Source organism: Paramisgurnus dabryanus, chromosome 6, assembly GCF_030506205.2.
Source record: "Paramisgurnus dabryanus chromosome 6, PD_genome_1.1, whole genome shotgun sequence".
In the NCBI taxonomy this organism is placed as follows: Eukaryota; Metazoa; Chordata; class Actinopteri; order Cypriniformes; family Cobitidae; genus Paramisgurnus; species Paramisgurnus dabryanus.
This window is the reverse complement of record NC_133342.1, coordinates 2469660-2486555: the sequence shown is the minus strand read 5'-3', so window position 1 is coordinate 2486555 and position 16896 is coordinate 2469660. Positions and strand designations below refer to the sequence as shown.

General features: G+C 36.5%; 1 protein-coding gene across 1 annotated transcript; it reads right to left on the bottom strand.

Moving 5' to 3' along the window:
• Positions 1-7129: 7129 nt before the first annotated feature.
• LOC135744216 (tripartite motif-containing protein 16-like) lies at positions 7130-12899 on the bottom strand. Its single transcript, XM_065262209.1, has 6 exons — positions 12270-12899; positions 8826-8921; positions 8383-8616; positions 8099-8249; positions 7930-7980; positions 7130-7832 (listed from the first exon to the last, which is right to left on the bottom strand). Exons 1-6 carry the CDS (start codon positions 12861-12863, stop codon positions 7285-7287), a joined length of 1674 nt encoding a protein of 557 aa, XP_065118281.1. The 5' UTR covers positions 12864-12899; the 3' UTR covers positions 7130-7284.
• Between the last annotated feature and the right edge of the window lie 3997 nt (positions 12900-16896).

The window sequence follows — 16896 nt, the reverse complement described above, 5'->3', positions numbered from 1 at the left end:
GGTCAAGCCCAGAATGGGCGAAGACCCCTATTGTATCCGTTAGTTTTCTTTTTCTTTTTAAATATTATTCTTCTTCCTGTTCCATTGCGGTCTATGGCAGCCCATAGAACCGTACGTAGGAAAGTTATGAAATTTGGCACACTGACAGAGGGCAATTCAAATAATATCCATAGCAATTTTGGAGTCTCTATCTCAAACCCGCTAGCGCCACCAACAGTCCAAAATTGCACTTACGTTTTTGCTTATAACTTCTGATCCGTAAGTCCTAGAAACGAAATTCTTGTTTCCTCTGATTCCTTGGCTCAAGACGATTCTATTAGACCCTATGACGTTATTTTCCGTCATGAAAATTTTTCCGCCATTTTCAATTATTCGTAAAACCTACTTTTGCGAACTCGTCCTAGAGTTTTTACCCGATTGCCACAAAAATCGGTATGCAGCATCTAGAGACACTCAAGGCAAAAAGTTATTAAAAGAATTTCGATAAACCAATCCGTTCTCGTATAGCGCGTCAACGAATTTTACATAGAGCGCAAAAAAACAGAGTTTAGGCTGTATCTTCGCCAAACTTAGGCCTATTGACACGACACTTGGTACTTGAGATGCCAGTCAGGATTTGAGGGTGCATGCACAGTTTCGTTGCAGCGCCACCTAGTGGCCAGACGAATGTTCTATACGCCTATAACTTTGACTGCGATTAAAGTATTTTCACGGGACTTCATTTTTTGGAGTCCTGAGTAGTCGCCGAGTCCAACGATACCAAACATGCCAGGATTCGTCATACGGTTAACCCTGCGCAGCAAAATAGCACTTAAAAAACACGCGCGAATATCTCGGCGAGCGTTATTCCGATCGACTCGAAAACACCATAGGAAGAACATTGCGTTACCTTCTGAACAAAAAGTTCTATTGGCGTTATATTAAATTTTTTATCAGAAATGGCCGAAAAATGCAAAAAACGAAAAATTACCTTTAAATTTTGCATTTTTTACACATAAATGGTTATAACTTCGCAACGAACAAAGATTTTTTCACCAGATTTGATACGCTGATGTACGACCACAGTCTGAGGCTACACAAAAAAAAAATGTATGCTTGCACCCCTAGTTGGCCTTATAATTGAACAAAACCTTTGAAATCAAGCCACCCTATGGTCATACAACTGTTTCTTCACTAAACTAAAGTGTATAGTAATAAAACTAGCTAGATGTAACACAGTTATGACCTGAGGTTGCATGCACAATTTTGTCATTGCGCCACCTACTGGTTTTGAGATAGAAATATGTCATTTTTTGCCTAAAACTACTGCAACAACACATCTAAAACCATGAGTCATCATGGATTATTCCTTTCATGGCTTTGACTATAATCACTGGTGGTTGCCAATTCACTCCCTAGCAACCAATGAGAATACCTTATCAACCGTTTTTGCAAGAGCTATATCTCTGCGTCAGAAAATCGTAGAGACACGGGGGTGGGCTCGTTTGACTCATTAACACCACTGTAACATTTTGTGAGCTGAGTATTGCCACTGCAAGCACCACTCATTTTTACTTCAGTGTTCTAATTATCAATGCTCGTCGAAAGAGAGGGAGAGATTTCACAAAATGAGGACACAGCTTTTTTGCTGATAACTGTTATATTGTTTTGTCTGAAATCAAGAGATTTTCCTAGGTTTTTTAAACTGCTCATCCGAAGTCAACTTTACTTTCTGCTGTGCCCTTTTTGGCTTGACCCCGGTGATTGCTGCTTGCAGCTATATTTATTATTATTATTATTATTATTATCATCATAGTTTTATATTAACACCCACAATTCATGCTTTTCCTCACATGAGGGTTTGTGGGCTTCACTTTACGTGGAGAGCTTGTAAAGAGAGAATTCCTTCTTGCACGTACCTGCACTTAATGCGCGCGTCTTGGTCTCCTTCTTCCACTAAATCCAGTCATTAGCAGCTGCGCTTCTCTCTGTCTCACGTGCACGCGCTCTCGCGTCTGTCCGAAGTCTAAACATAAACTAAAGTAGTAATCCTTATGTATTTGTTCAGTTTAATGCGTTTCATGCGAGCTGAGGCAAACTTTACTTTTTGTTTAAAATATGACCCGCTGCATATTAGCGCCTCTCTCTCACTCTCGCGCAAGGGCGTAGGTTTGATTCTGGCATTGGTGGGGACATAAATAAAATGGTCGCATTGCAAAAACTGTTTATCACCGTTTACTTGACATAAACAACAGACAACTCAGTATGCACTTTACTCAGTGACATCTGACTCGCCACCCCCGGTGCCATCCCAAATTTAATGTACTATAATAAACAATTCGTTATGTCCTAGAGCCTAATAAACAGTAACTGTTTAAGTCTTTGTCAAAAAAAAAGAAAATCACATTGTAACATATATGAATCCATATTTACTTTATAACAATGAAGAATATGCAAGTAATATTTAATTCTTCATTTAATTTTGCCAAAAAATCCCAGTGTTGAAGTAGGAATGTATATCATGCTGTTTCCTGAACACAGTTTATTAACGTTTCTGTAGTTCACATTAAATCTTCTTTTCATTAACAGACAGTTAATCAGTGTGAAAAAAGTTTTAAGTTTAAAATGCAACCTTACATTATGTCTACATCTGTGCAAGTAATAACCACAGTGCAGTAATGTAAAGTATTCAGCAATCATGACATGAATTCATGTTTTTACCATGTTGGGGTTATTTTCTTTCATGGATTAGGGACCACCTAAATAACCTTGCTACCCCATTTATAAAAGGTTGACAAAAGTTTGCAACTCCTCAGGTTAACATGGGATTGTCGTGTTTTGGTGAAAACACTGTCCTTGAATCATTATGTGACACAACTTTTTTTGTGCATGAAACAGTTACAGTGGGTATAATAATACTTTCTTCCTCACTTACCTGTAGCCCGAATAATCACGCGTGTCTTGTTGAGTGAATATTGGCGCGTTGTACAAAGTGAAACCATCCTTTCACACGTAAAGTGATGTGAGTTAGAGCGGCGGGACTCAAGAAATGGTAATCCAATCATATTAGCAATGTGAGTAGAGAGGCGGGACTAAAGAAATGCAAAGCCAATCATATTAGCGATGTGAGTTACGGAGGCGGGCATTGCAGAGAACGAAAGCTGTTAACCGTTTGTGTACCACATAGAGCGTCATTTTTACAGAACGGGATTGCAACAGATTTCTAATCTCATTTAAATGATTCCTGAAAAAAATATAATAAGTAAAAAATAGAAAACACAAGAATAAGACGGACATCAGTGGTTATATATAAATACAGATTAATTGTTTGGTCGAAATTATTGCTAGTGACAATTCAGTCTTCCCTGAATTTTGCTAGGGACATGTCCCTAGCGTCCCACCCTAAATCTACGCCCATGCTCTCGCGTACGTGCAGAAAGCTGCGCTCTGTCCGAAGTCAGATCACTAGGTATTAATCCTGTTTATGATATGCATTTCAAGGAGTTGTAGCAACACGTCCCTCGTGTTTAATATATGATTGTGTTTAAGATATGATCGCGTTCCGCTGGACCGATGCGTTTAAAAAGGCACCTCATGAGAGCACCACTGCTTCACACGTGTAGTCTTCTGCAACAGCACTAAACCAATGACGCGCTCGCATTAATGGCATCAGGTTTAAGAAGGTTGCGGTCATGACGCTGTTGCTCTTGTTTTTTTTTGTCCACCCATCAAGTGACTTGTTACAATGAGTAAAAAATTAACAAATAAAAAAATGAGTAAACGTCTGCTCCGCCCCCCGATAATATCGTGTATCGCCAATCTCACAGGCTGACGATAGGACGATCTGAAAATAGGGCATATCGCCCAACACTAGCCTGCATAATATATTATACACCACAAACATGTCATGCATTTTAAAATCATTACATTACATATAATAATAGTAATAATTCACTCTACCTTAAGTAAGGACAATCACAGCCACCAAAACAGCGTTGTCTAAACTGCGTTATCAACTCGGCATGCACACAACCAATAAAACTTATAAAAAACTGCGGGCTTATTTCTTCTTCTTCCTTTTAATGGCGGGTTGCAGCAACTTTAAGGTGCATTATCGCCACCTACTGTATTGGAAAATGTGGACCAGAGTATTCCCATTTTATCAACACAAAAAAATAAAATAATTATGTTTTAACTTATGTTTTAACTAAATTCTCCTTATCAGCCCTGTTGTCTTGAGATAAAGAAATAAACATTTTAATCAATTATCAATTATATTTTTAAGCTTCAGTTCAACCACTTCAGATCTAAGTTCATTCTTCATTAATTCTTGTTCATTACTTTTGGCATACACAAATAACATATTCAACTGATTCCTTAATTCCAGTGCTTACATTTTCCTGTTGGATGTTTGTTTATTAATTTTAAGGTTTTATTCAACATATGTCACAGCCTTAATCTTGTTAGAATAGTTTTCTCTTTTGTGCTTCTTTTGGTTATCCTCACTGTTGCTACTTCTTGTTGTATTTCATAGGCTAAAGTTGATGTCCTGTATTTCATGTATACCATTTTTTTGCCATTCCATAGCGGTGTATGCTTAAGTTATCCCTGCTGAAAAAAACAATAAAACCATTACAGAAAATTCTAATGGTTTTATTGGGAATTTTGTTGGTTCTAATGGAATGTTTTGGTTCTATTGGTTCTATGTATTGGTTCTAATGATATATAGCCCAAAACACACTACAGTGTAGTGGTTTTAATGGTAAAAGCTAATGGTTCCTATTGGTATTTTAATGGAAACCAGAATTTTCTGTAATGGTTTTATTGTTTTTTCAGCAGGGATTGGTTTTCCTTCAGATTTACTTTATGAAATGTTCACAAAATCCTCAGTTTCCAAAGCCTGTTTTACTAATCCATCGACATGTTCATTACCATTTATCCCCCTATAAGCTGGTATCCCCATAAATATTACCACGATGTTCCTTAGTTTGAATCTATACAGATTTTTATACATCCCATTTAATATATCCTGTCTACCAGTGGCGGCCAGTGACTTCTTTTTCAAGAGCGCTCGAAGCGAAGTTCATCACAACATATGTAGCCCGTCATGTGTGGTTCATAATTTCAAAATATGTGTTCTGCGTGTTGAGTGATCCTATGTGCATCACATGTCTTGTCAAAATAAGTGCCTGCTGCAGACTGCTCATCCGAGGGGCGCAAATTCAAAATATGTGTGTTTTTGCGTCATGTGCACCATGTGCATCACGTGTTTTGTCAAAATAAGCGCCTGCTGCACACGCGTCAAAACCGTTTATGATTAAAGAGAAGTTCACGTTCACAAAATACACAAAGTAAACTCTGATTACACATGAGATTATGCGAGTATCTGGCAAACACGAGTGTCTCTTTTATCATAAACCCTTTAGACGCGTCTGCAGCAGGCACTTATTTTGGCATGACACGTGATGCACACATGATCTCTCAAAGCGCAGAACACATATTTTGAAATTACGAACCACACACACGACAAGCTACATACATGTTGTGACGAACTTCGCATCGTGTGCTTCAAAAAATAAAGTTACAACAGAAAGAGAGTTGTTTACACTTGCAGACACATAACAACTGCACATGCATTCTGCTCATAATGTATTTGTAATATTGTAGAGAGTAACTAGAAAACTAGAAAAGTAACCGTTATATCTGTGGAAGTGTGAGATTTTTGCAGGAAACAGTTAAACAGCCAGACTAATGAGCTCTTGAGCAAGATTTATAATGTCAGGTCTGTACACGAGGACTGACTGTGTTTGTGACTGATCTATTGTCAGTTACTCTGGATAAAAACAAATTTGCTTAATGTCTCACTGCAAACCTGCCGAGTGTATGTGAAATTAAATACTGAATTGATTCCATTTAATGCTTGACAATCAAGGTAATCATGACAGAATCAATAGATGTTTTCCGTGTGATTTAGACTACTTTGCAGCTCAAATTCTTTTTGAAAATAGTTTCAAATGTATTCATGTTGGTCTTTTGGGCATGTAAACATGTTTATCTATTAAACATTGGAGACTAAGCACCCTCAAATGCTTGGAAAATGCTATTTTCCTATCAAAACTATTGGTTTGATAAAGCTCCAAGTGTCTGCTTTGGTATGCAAAGTTTTTATCCAGATGAAATAAAAAAACTTAATTTTGTACAAACGCTGCAATTCTGCTGTGCTGATCTCTGATGGTTAAAAAAGTTAAACAACAGAATCTGTGATTACAAAAGCAAAAGTGAATTTATCGTTCTTATACTAATGTGATGCATGTCATTTTTTCAGGTCCAGTGATCACAGACAGAGCTGTCTGTGTCTGAGCTAATATGCAGATTATGAATTTACTTTAAAATTAATATGCAACATAAACCCAACATACAAATACATTTGTATTTTGAAATTTAATTTCAATAATTACAGTACCATTGCATTATTGTGATATTTTGATAAGTTATTAATATGAATAATTCTAAATAATTCTATAACCCTACATTGCAATGTCAAATTCTACTCTGGATAGTGTTGATTGTAACTTTTTGCTGTAAGACAAGTGTTACAAAGAAAAGTATTAATTATTATCTATAGTAAGAAGTTACAAGATTTTGCCATATTTATTTTGTGGCAATAAATGTGCATTTAAAGAAACAACAAAATGCAGCAATACGCAGAGTTGCTGTTGCATCAAGGATTAACAAAAGTGGTCAGAACATCATCTTGCTGAATGTTGCAGAACTACACTGCTGTCTTATATTTCTACACTGTTGTGATGTTACTAAAGTAAAATTACATTGGTGTCTTAATGTTGACACAGCGCGAATATGCTCGCTTTGTAAATGCCTCTTTGAGGTGTCTCAGTGTTATTTGACAAATTTTTAATAATTAAAGAGAAAGACTTTGAATCTTCTAAAGGTTTGCACAGTTGTGTTTGTGATGTCATACATGAAATTATACAATTTAAGTGAGAAAATTAATGTTTTATATAAAACAACACAACATATGTCATGCTTTTAACTGTTTTATTTACATAAAAAAACAAATTACTAAATTATAAGTAAAATTACTAATATATTTTTTATAGTTAATGTCAATTGTTGTTGATTCTAAATTCATAATTTCCTACTTTTGCATTATAAAATTATAATTCATCAAACTAATCCAAGATAATAACATTAATAAAGTCACACGATATTTCCCTGACAGGAGTTCAGCTCTATATTAATTGGAAAAAATAATAAACTTCACAACATCTTACTGTTACGGGTTCATTATGGACCTGTAGTATTCATTTCACAAAGTTTTGCTTTTGAATTTTTAAACAAACTAACCAATCTAAACCCAGGATAGAGAGGTTTAGTGAATGTGGTGTTGACTCTGTGGATGAGGGTCATTGTGTCAGAGACGCTGTAGAAGGACAGAGATCCTGCCCTGTGATCCACATAAACTCCTATTCTAGAAGATCTGGACACTACTGGCAGTTTAGTCTCAATGTTATTGTGCCAGAATGAACAACTGGACTTACAGCAGCACAAAGTCCAGGACTGATCATTACATCCAAATCTACAATCATCACTGTCTCCCTTCCTGCTGATGCTCTTATATGACACTGATATATACACCTGACCGCTCCACTCAACCTCCCAGTAACAGCGTCCACTCACACTCTCACTACACAACACCTGAGGATAAACATCAAATCTCTCTGCATGATCAGGATACGGCTGGACTGTGTTACTGTAAGTAATCACTCTGTTCCCCTCAGACAGACAGAGACGTTTATGTGCAGAGTTTGGATCCGGTGTGAACTGACCATAATCTGAAGAAGAAAAACATGAAAAGAAAAGAAAAGGTTTTTCCTCATTTGACATTCGGACTTTAATTGTGTCTGTTTGCGTGTCTTTATTGCAACTTACATTTTAGGATCTCCTGCCTGATTTGGAGCTCAATTATCGTAATATATGAAACTATGAAACATTAAAACAACGAAAATCTTCAGCTGCAGTATACAAGAAAAAACAATACACGATTTTGATATATAACTTGTTGCATTACTGAGTGTAAATAAATACTTATGTGTTTTACCTCGATCAGATATTGTTTCAATCTCTTCTCTGCAGAAATGTTCCAGTTTCTCTCTCAGATGAGACACAGATTCATCAAAACAGGGAAGAGGATTGACTGTTCTTTTCTTAGAGTTTGTAGATCCAAGAGGGACCGATAGAGATTTGAAACTCTACACAGACATAAAGACAAACATCAGAAACATAAAATGAAACCAAGAAGAACCAATAAATGTAATACAATCTCTGTAAAACATGCTCTTCACTTCCTAAAGATCACTGTTGTGTTTATCAGATCTCTGTTACCTGGAGGAAATGGGTGTGATCATCTGTGTGTAAAATCTGCTCCAGCTCAGCGTCTCTCCTCCTCAGATCATCAATCTCCTGCTCCAGTCGCTTCAAGAGTCCTTCAGCTTCACTCACTGCAGTCTTTTCCTGATCTCTGATCAGCTGTGTCACCTCAGATCGTCTTCTCTCAATGGTTTGGATCAGTTGAGTAAAGATCCTCTCAGTGTCGTCCACTGCTGTCTGTGCAGAGCGCTGTTAGGACACACAGAGAGAGGAGCATTAGAATCAGCAGCATTCACTCAGCTCTTACTGGTACATCACACAGTCTGTTACCCACAGTGAACTTCAGTGAAAGTCATCCAGCACTGAACTCCTCACTGACTGATTGGATGAGAGTCCTAACTGAGTCTGAAACAGATCTGAAACAGCAGACAGCAGTTGTTCTTCTCATCAAAACTCACCTTATGAGTCTTCACAGCATCTCTCAGCTCCTGAAGCTTCTTCTCGCTCTCCTGGATTCTCACTTGGTATTTTTCTTGTATTTTCTTAAGTTGTTTCTGTTGGATGTGGAAGCAGTGATAAGCAAGATTAATTGTACAGTACATTTTAAAATGAGATAATTAGGTAACACTTTATATTACGACCCATAATGTACCGCATAATTAAATCGAATGTACAGCGTTCCTATTTGTAACAACAGAGTACCTCTACAGTATGTACTTGTAGGTACAAGGGAACAATATGTTAAGTTTGGGGTAAAAAGGTGGTAAAAATATGGAAAATCATACATTATTTATACTCTTAAGTATTTTATTACTACAGGGTACCTATTGTAATATTACGTGGTATGTATGACTTTTATGGCAATTAAGTCTATGGGGAAATTATATATTGATTTTTTTATGATTTTATTGTACATTTTTAATATTCATTTTAAATGAAACAATAATAAAAATGTGTTCATTTTTAATAGGTGTTATCATTTGTAGAATAAAACTTTGCAACATGCGTAAATACAAGCATTTTAGCCAAATATAATTTATGAGGGCCCGGATTAACACAGTGTAGTGCCCAGGGTGACCACATTTGACGTGAATTGACATCCATATATAACTTTTTCTCTGATTTCTAATATTAAAAATATCATAACTCTCTCAATCCTCAACGGATTTGTACAATCCAGGTATCTTTGTAAATGGGAATGTCTGCTCTGTGTCAGGAATGATCAAAACGAGAACCCAAACACGGACACAAAAAAATACAAAATAATAATTTATTAAATACAAAACAGAAAACAAAACCCACGACGGGGCAAACAACATGAAACAAAACTCCAATACAAACGACTAAGTAGACTAAACTTGCCATAAAACTTGCCACTAAACATACACTAAACTAGACTAGGCACAGATTGGTAAACAAGACTTACGAGTAGTAGGACAAACGCACAAGTAAAGAACATCAAACACAAGGACTTTAAATAGGGACAAAATTAATTACAGACACCTGAAACAAATCACAAGTATGGGATCGGGGAAAAAGTGATGAGACCCAGGAAATGCGTGGTCAGAATAAATCAATACTAAAACCACGCATCTCCCACATAAAACATGGTACTGCCAGAACCCTGTCACAAGACCGGATAAATACCAATATTCTGACAGGATCCTGACACTCTGTCTAGTCATGTGATACATTTTGAGCTTTGGGGTTTTTGAAAATTTTGTCATTATACCTAGATACATGCATATACAATAAATAATATCCAGATAGCAAATGAGTGGCATGGCAATACATCCTATATATTATATATACACATGTACATTTCTCGTCTTCTATCCAGTTTTCCTTAACTGGTCACTTATGTAGACCTTTATTCTCATCTATAATGTTTTTTGGTGTTAATGTAGGTTAAAAGTTCTCACACTATCTTTATCTCTCATCTCTGCAATGTCTTATTTTATACCTGTGCGGGCGCATCTCTTTGGGGTTCTGAGTTAGATGTGACCCATTGGTAGATTCAACGGAGCGCACGGTGACATTAAACAATGCGTCATGCCAATGAGCGGTTAAAACCGGCTTCCCGCACATGAGTGAGTACTTATAAAAACATTTTAGTTGCAGGCTGGAGCCTTTGCCCTATTAGAGGCGATCTTGACATAGAGGCATAAATAGGTGGCTGCTTGGGGCCCCCTACCAGCTGTCATATTAGGGGCCCCCCAACCAACCTAAAAATTAAATAAATAAACCCTTATCATTATGAACACTTCAAAAGCATGGTAAATTGTATTAATATTCTTAAGAAATTTGCTGAAACTTTGAAGTATTAGTTAAAATGTCCAGTTCATGATTATTTGTCACTGAACACATACACCCCCTTCTTTCACAATGAAATGGACTAGTCCGTAACGGTGCATGCTGCACTGCGTGAAAGATAAACAGAGTGACAGAAGGACTTAGTAAGTACACGACAGATATGAATCAAGACAAATATAAATGCAAAAATTAAACGATCTTACCCAAGCGGCTCAAATAAAAGAAAAAAGCGATGATGGGGCTTTGGTGAGTCAACTGCCTAGTTCTGCTAGTAATAGCCATAGCCCTACACTGATAAAAAATATTTTGTGGTGAAGTAAATAACGTTACTACAGAAAAAACTAATTGAACCCCACTATGGGGTGCTGTTGAGTCCTAATTTGGCCACAACTAGAAATGGAATGATTTTGGGAAAATGCTTTGAAAATTGTAAAAAAAATCAACAATACACTGTGTGCAAATTCACAACCCTTTCCCCATGTTCGTTTTTTGCATAAATCTATTAATCAACCTCAGTCTTGATCAAACCTGCGAAATTTTTAAGAAAAAAATCTACTCTTTAATTGCCAATGAGTTTTTAGAAAAGTCACTCAAAACTGATTTGGGGACACACACACACACACACACACACACACACGTTTTGTGGGGACATTCCAAAGACGTAATGGTTTTTATATTGTACGAAGTTTTCAACCATCACAGAAAACTTTCTGCCACTTCTTGCCCCATTGACTTATTCTCTATTGGGTTCCATTGTGACTATTAGTGTAGTGCTACACTTTGTTTGTTCTCTGCTTTCCAACTTCATTGCGGAGTAACATATTTTTTTCCCTCTTTTAAAGACCAGATGGGGGCCCGATACATTCCTTCGCCTTGGGCTCCTAATTACCTAAATCCGCCACTGCCCCCTATTGCCTGGTGCCCCAGGGCACTTGCCGAATCCTGTCTATGGATAATCCGGCCCTGAATTTATGCAATATCAAACCAGAATGAAACAGCAGCAGATGGGTATCCAGCTCGTGCTGAAGCAAAAGACAATTACATGCGTATTGCGCAGGTTGAGCGCGCGCCTGTCTGCAGGTTTGCTGGAACATGATCCTGAGGTGAATTTTTTTTAACCTCTAAGACCCGAGTTTTGGTTTGTCTTTTTTCAGATTTCTGCCAACTATTTTGGGGTTAGGAAGAACCAATAAATAAAATAACCAAATATTTTTCTAAGAACATGAAGCAGTGTATTTGTCCATGTTTGTGTACAACAGGTTCCAGTTACACAAAATTAAGTATTATGGTGCAAACATGAAATGAGGGTTTAAAAACTTTCTAGACTGTGGCATACAGCTGCGAGTGATGTAACCAGGATCCAAGATAAGGGGACTGGTTTTGTTAATACATGACTAATGTGTTTTAAACAATGTTTATGCGATACATTGCGTGTCATAATATAAAGCAAAACTGATAATTACTCTATGTCATGTTACAAAACTGATTTTCAGTTTTTAGAGAATAAGATAAACTGAATGAACTGCTTCGTCTTACAATTCATGTAATAGTTAAATAATGAAATGGCACTTAGTGCTTTCAGCTCTCACCTGCTTCTCAGTCCTCTCTGCTGCAGCTGATACAGTCTCGTGGTTATTGTGTTCATCCACCGTACACAGATAACATATACAGAGCTGATCAGTGCGACAGTAAATCTCAAGGGCTTTATCATGTTGAGGGCAGATCATCTCCTGAAGTCGTTCAGTGGCGTCTATCAGGTTGTGCTTCTTGCCTTTGAATAAATTCTCATGTTGTTCAAGATGATTTTGACAGTAAGAGTTCAGACACACCAGACAGGACTTGACAGCTTTGTGTTTTCTCTCAGTACAGACGTCACACTCCACATCTCCAGCTTCAGCAAAACATTGATCAGGACGAGCACGAGCAGCTTGTAGTTTAGTCTTCAGTATCTCCAGCACTTCATCCAGCATGGTGTTTTTACCTAAAACAGGTCTTGTATTGAATGTCTGTCTGCACTGAGGGCAGCTGTAGGTTATCTTCTGATCATCCTGATCCCAGCAGTTTGTAATACAGCTCATACAGTAACTGTGTCCACAGGGAATGGTCACAGGATCCTTCAGTAGATCCAGACAGATTGAACAGATGAACTGATCCTGAGTCAAAGAAACACTCGCTTCTGCCATTTCACCCCACACACAAAGCAACTCAACAACAGGTGAATCCCTAAACACAGAAAGAGTAGAGCACCAAGTAAAAATAAATTTTCTATCCGGACTGAACAGGAAGTATAAATGAGTTTCACTTTGCTTAAACTAGGAGTGGTTTAGAAATGAGAAAGGACTATTTGCATTTAGGCATTCTGCTCAAAATGTGCCTGATCACTGGATGCAAAGGCGTTGATTTTGGTAGAGACGCTAGGGACATGTCCCTACCAATAACAAGGGAACACTGACTTGTCCCTAGCAATAATTTCAACCAAACAATGAATCTATATGTACATATAACCACTGGTGTCCATCTGTGATTTTTACGTACTTATTTTATTTTACATTTATTTACCCATGAATATTTAAATAAGATTCAAATCTTTTACAACAGCGTTCTATAAATTTAACGCTGTAGATGGTACGCAAACTGTTAAAATTTTTTGTTCTCTTTAACAAGTCCACCTCCGTAACTCAAGTCGCTAATAGGATTGGCTTTGCCTTTCTTGAGTCCCACCTCCCTAACCCATGTGCTTTATGATTGGCTTTATCTTTACTCTCTGTCTGACGTAGGCTGCATTTGGAAGTATGAAGCGCCAAAGCTCTTTCAACAAGACGCGATGTGCATCATGTCATGATTATGCAGGTTAGCAATGGTAAGGAAAAAACATTTTTATACCAACAGTTTTATGCACAAACAATGTTTTCTCCCAATACATAACAATCCTATATTAAACCAATGAGTTGCAAATTTAAACAGTGTATGTCTGGACTTCCCTTACGAAAATTAACCATGGTTTAACTTTAAATTTAAACAAAAAAACATGGTTACTGTAGTAAAACCATAGTAACTACAAAATGACCATGGTTTTACTGATAGTAATCAATACACCAAAAAACAATGGTTACTACACTTTTACCACAATAAAACCATGGTTTATTTTCGTAAGGGTTGTTTACGGTATATGTACAATATAGTTCACACTAAGCTATCTGTATGTAGTTAGCAATTAATTTTGTTCTTTGTTTCATTCAACTGACAAAATTCAGTAAATAATGCCATGGGTTTTGTGATGGCTATTGGAGTATAATGTGTTACTCTGTTCTGCATTTTTTTGGGGGGGGGGGAGCAGATCTGGAGAAAATATTTTGGTTCAGTTTTTAACTTGCCATGTCAGAATTTTTACTGGCATCACAAAAAAAGCAAAAATAGTAAATAAAATAGAACTATTGTATATTTGTTGTTTTGGCCTGTAACCTTAATAACAAAAATACTATTTTAACTTAATTTTAAGTAAATATGTTTTGAATTCATAAAGAGTGATTTTGTTTTATTCAGTGTGTTACTATCAGTTGACACTAATAGCAAAGTAAAACAGTGTTAGTATTGTGAAGTATTAACTTTCTGTACACTTTAAAAATGAGTTTTAAGGCTCTTGTTGGTGATATATAATTGAATATATTTTCCCCTCTTTATTATTGAAATCAAATCAGATTTGTCAAAAGTAATCTAAATGTAATCCAAAAGTAGTCAAATTACGTTACCAACAATGTGTAATCTAAGAGATTACATTACTGACTACAAATTTTGTCATGTAATTAGGGCTGCACGATTACAGGACAAATGATGATCACGATTGTTTTGCTCAAACTTTTGATCACGATTAAAAATTATGATCATTCTTTTAGTGAAGAACCTCTATTCACTTCAGTATTTTTTATTACACTTTACAGCCATGTATATAATATTATATTAATTTTATAGGCCTACATTATAAAATATTTCATTGTTTTGTAATATTCACAGCTCCCATTCACTTAGATCTTTTTAAAACCAAAAATCATTCCGCAAAATTCCGCAGAAATAACAAAAAATAACTCCTTTCACAGATTCCTTACACAGCTGTACTACATTTGCAGAAATTAAAGCAGTTCAGTTTTAACTGTGCAGCATTTTTTGTTTGTTAAATTAAGGTTTTTGATGATGACCAAGTGGTTAGTGGTTGACGGCTAACATGTTGACGATTTGTTTGATCAATTCAACCTCTCAAATCAGCACTTCACTTGCCTACAATAACATCTATATAAAATAAAGCAACAAGCCCCAAGAAGCAGTGGGTTACCAGTGCATCCCACATGGAAAGAACCTATATGTGGATATATGTGCATATATGAAACCTATATGCAGCTTATATGCACATATATGCTGCATATATACAGCATATATGTGCATATATGAAACATATATGCAGCTAATATGCACATATATGCAGCACATATACAGCATATATGCACATATATAATAATATATATGCACATATATGAAACCTATATGCAGCTACTATGCACATATATGCTGCACATATACAGCATATATGCCCATATATGATAATATATATGCTGCATATATGCAAAATTGAGGTGCATATATGTGCATATACAGGCCATAAATTATGTGAATTATTAAATAAAGTTATGATGTCTGCACATTTAAAACATTTACAAGATTTGTCTAGGACATGTATAACAAAATGGTTTAATTTAACAGCTACTGTTCAATGTTATTTGACAGCGACAGTAGCGCAGATGGTAAAGTGAGTTGTCTAATGATCGGAAGGTTGGGTGTTTGAATCCCAGCAGTGGTGTGTGGGATTGCATTTTTTTTGTGATCGGAAGGTTTGAGGTTTGAATCCTGGCTCCTGCAGGTGCAGACTGTCATTGGTTGGACCTTTATTTATGTTTAATTTATTAGCAGCTACAGATTTTAATAATTTTACCAATATATAGGTTAACATATATGTGCATATATGTACATATATGTACATATAATATAGGAAAACGGCCAATTTTATATATGTCACATATATGTAAAACTTATATCAAAACCTATATTGAAACATATATGTTTATATATGTTTTTTCCATGTGGGATTTTATAACAGCTTAGAGGCATTGTTAGCTGTTATAAAATGCACTGTAACACCACTGCTTTGCGGGGCTTATTGTTTTTATAAAACTGTTACTTCATATCCATTAGCCTGGCTCCGCCCTCCTACGTGCTTCCGCTTCATTTTCATTTCGCTTCAGCAGTACGTCTGGGATGGCTCTATAGAGTTTCGTTTTCTCCTGCAAAAATCTGCAGGACCAATCAGCAAACAGATGGGGGTGGCTAAGAACGATGACGTTGAGGTCGTGCGTCAGTTTGAGTTGTAGTTCAGTAATGGCAGTGGAGAAAGACGTGAGAAAAGCTATTCGGTCCATTGTTGCAAAACTGCCGAATATACAGAAGTTAAAGCCGGAGCAAGAACCAGGTTTTCTAAGTTTTGTTTGTCTGATTATTCTAACTTCTTGTTTCCGTCCGGTTTCGGTGCATGATATACGTCACGACCACACGTTAGTGATTGGCTTTGGCAGATCCTGAGTGACTCTGGGCAGATCCAATAGTTTTAAACTTCAACAATGGACCCTCCTTAACGGAAGTAACACTTTGCAATGGAGCGTGCCCAGACACTCTGTACAAATGAAATGAATGTACGAGAGTCTGGTTGGACCAGGCTACATATCCATAGCAGGATTTCATAAAATAAAACACAAATAAGTTGTAATTATATTAGTACAAATATTACTCTTCCGCCAAACAAAGTAGTTCCTCAAAATCAAATTGAAGTGATGATCAGATATGCTTGGAAGCATGCTTATGTTGTCACCCAGTTTTTGTTTAATGCCTTACAGAAAAATGATCTTCTTAAATAAACATAAAATATCAAATGAAAAAACAGACCCTCCGCTTAAAAAAACGTTCATCCTACCTTTATTTGTTCTCTTATCACCTCTAAAATGTTCAGCAAAAAGCGGAAATAATAAAATTTTTGTGAATAACTTTTGTAAAAGATCAGATTCAGAGCCTGATCAAAACTTCTGTGTTTTTAGTGTTGAGTGAATGCGTCAGTGTTTAAGTTGGGTAAGATCGCCACCCAGTGGATAGCGGAAATATGAATTTGAGGTAGAAACT

Excerpts from the sequence above, each read along its gene's own strand:
- LOC135744216 (XM_065262209.1), bottom strand. The coding sequence starts at position 12,863 with ATGGCAGAAGCGAGTGTTTCTTTGACTCAGGATCAGTTCATCTGTTCA. Across the intron at positions 8,922-12,269 it reads CAGAGAGGACTGAGAAGCAG|AAACAACTTAAGAAAATACA; the intron begins GTGAGAGCTGAA and ends CACATCCAACAG. Across the intron at positions 8,617-8,825 it reads ATGCTGTGAAGACTCATAAG|CGCTCTGCACAGACAGCAGT; the intron begins GTGAGTTTTGAT and ends GTGTCCTAACAG.